The sequence below is a fragment of the Triturus cristatus genome, chromosome 6 (genome assembly GCF_964204655.1).
Source record: "Triturus cristatus chromosome 6, aTriCri1.1, whole genome shotgun sequence".
Classification (NCBI taxonomy): Eukaryota; Metazoa; Chordata; class Amphibia; order Caudata; family Salamandridae; genus Triturus; species Triturus cristatus.
Genome location: NC_140589.1, coordinates 1886132544 through 1886134899, shown reverse-complemented (window position 1 = coordinate 1886134899; position 2356 = coordinate 1886132544). Strand labels below are relative to the sequence as shown.

Here is a 2356-nt window from a genome sequence, read left to right as displayed (position 1 = left end):
CCTGAATTATAGGGATCACACCCACCTCCCTGGGATGAGTGAACTGATGGTGCAATAACAGCTGACCCGTCTTCAAGGAGCAGTGATCCACAATAGGCTTATCATTTACCCTGACAGATTCAGACGTTTTGGAGAGTAACCCTTCAAGACAATTCATTTTTCATTCATCTGGGTTAAGAGGATTCTGGGAAAGTCCATCAAGGCTTGAAGCTCCTTATTTTCAATGAGCCTCACATATAACTTATATTTAGATCTTCTTCATCTCCTATGGTACTTTATTTCACCTAAATATCTCTGTGGTGGTGATCTGCAAGATGCTTTACAAAAGAAATACAAAAATACCCAAAACAGTTCCTTGGGGAAAAATTAGTTGTGGAGATAACTTTATATTGCCCACAAGGCAGAAAACACATAAAGATATTTTGGAAGTCAAGCATTTGCAAAGATATTCTGATGCTTAAAGTTATGTCAATTGTTTATCAGCAACCTCTATGCTTTTATGAAATGTTTTTATCGTATTTGTTTCTTAACTTTTGCAGACACAAGGAGGGAGGACTAAATGGAGAAGAAAAACGAAAGCTCAGTGACAGAGTTCCTGCTGCTGGGACTTTCTGAAGACCCCAGTACGCAAATTGTTCTCTTCATTTTATTCCTAGTGATATACGTGCTCACAATCATTGGGAACATTTTTCTGATCACAGTCTGTGTCCGTGATCCACGCCTTCATACTCCTATGTACTTCTTCCTGGCTAATCTCTCTTTCATTGACATCTGCTACTCATCAGTGATTGTTCCTAACCTGTTGAACCAACTCATTGTTTCGAGGAGAATGAGGTTCTCCGCATGTGCTGCTCAAATGTACACTTATCTCTTTCTAGGGTGTACAGAATCAATGCTTCTGGCAGTCATGGCATATGATCGCTATATTGCCATCTCATTTCCCTTGCGTTACACTGTCATTATAAGCAGATCTAGTTGTATGATATTGATGTGTACCTGCTGGCTGAGTGGCAGTGTGATGGCACTTCTAGACACAGCTTTCGCACTTCAGTTACCTTTATGTGGCAACAATGTCATTGATCACTTTTTTTGCGAAGCCATGACTCTCCTGAGGATGGCCTGTGTGGACACCTTTATCCCACAGATGATGTTTTTTGTTGTTGGAAGCTTTGTGCTGCTAATTCCAATCCTTGTCATTCTCTTCTCCTACATACGCATAGTCATCGCTATTATGGCAATCCGCACTGCTGCAGGCCGACACAAAGCCTTCTCGACTTGTTCCTCACACCTGGTTGTCGTCATTATAGTGTATGGGACAGCCATGTTCTTGTATATGAAGCCAGTGTCCAAAACAGTTGACAATCAGGAAAAAATGGTCTCAGTGTTTTACACTGTGATGCCTCCAATGATGAACCCATTGATCTACAGTCTGAGAAACAAGGATGTCAAGGGGGCACTGCAGAAGGTTATATGGAGAGACATTCATCGTTAAATATTGTCTGTTTGGTTAGTGCTTCAAGCAAAGATGACACAGAAAAGAAGATTAGGAAAATGTTGGATACAAACACTGGTACAGGCCTGCTACTAACTTATCAATTTTGCTAAACTTGAGCTGCAATTATAAACCACATTTCGGCATGAGGAAGCAATGTGCAGTCATTCATCTGGCTTACTGATGTACCAGTATGATGGGACTCTAACATATCCTTGGATTCTCACCTGTATGTGCTACTTGCAACAAACCTACAATTGTGAATACATCTCGCTAAAGATGCATCCTATGGCCTGCTAGTTTTGAAGGTCGCTATAGGCAGCATGCCATCGCTGAAGCAGGAAGTAGAGGTGTTGAAGTGCAATGATGAGAGATACTGAGGCACTGTCACCTTCTCGTAGACTCCATGAACAGCATTTTGAGGTCAGTTCCTTCTACTGTTGACTGTCCAGAATCCAAGCAGAACAAGATATTTCTAGCTCCCTGCAGCATGCCGTGAGTTCCCAGATCATTGCTGTAAGAACTAATAGTGGCAAAATCCTTCCTGGGGATTGTAGCCATCTTCATTTTCCAGTTCTGTATCTTTATTCTCATTCTGGTGTGATTTACTTTCATCAAAAACTCAAATGTCCTATGTTGTTCTTTTAGGGTGGTAACTTGGGTATCTGGTAACCACCGGGCATAATAAACTGTACCTAATGTTCCCCAAGGTTGCTGCTTGTATTGTAAACTGGATAGATGTGTTCTTGGAAGTATAATTTTCAAAGGTTGTTTGTACTAGTATGTATTTATTCTGTTGCACAAAACTTCAAGGTTAACACACGTGCTATTGATCCTATAATTGGGTGCAAATGGGGCTGGGGA

The 2356-nt window shown here is 41.1% G+C and overlaps 1 protein-coding gene across 1 annotated transcript; it reads left to right on the top strand.

Moving 5' to 3' along the window:
- The first annotated feature begins 559 nt into the window (after positions 1 to 559).
- LOC146822299 (olfactory receptor 2D3-like) lies at positions 560 to 1492 on the top strand. The gene has a single exon (XM_085610027.1). It carries the CDS (start codon positions 560 to 562, stop codon positions 1490 to 1492), a length of 933 nt encoding a protein of 310 aa, XP_085466153.1.
- Positions 1493 to 2356: the final 864 nt, after the last annotated feature.

Coding starts and splice junctions, on each gene's coding strand:
- LOC146822299 (XM_085610027.1), top strand. CDS start 560: ATGGAGAAGAAAAACGAAAGCTCAGTGACAGAGTTCCTGCTGCTGGGA.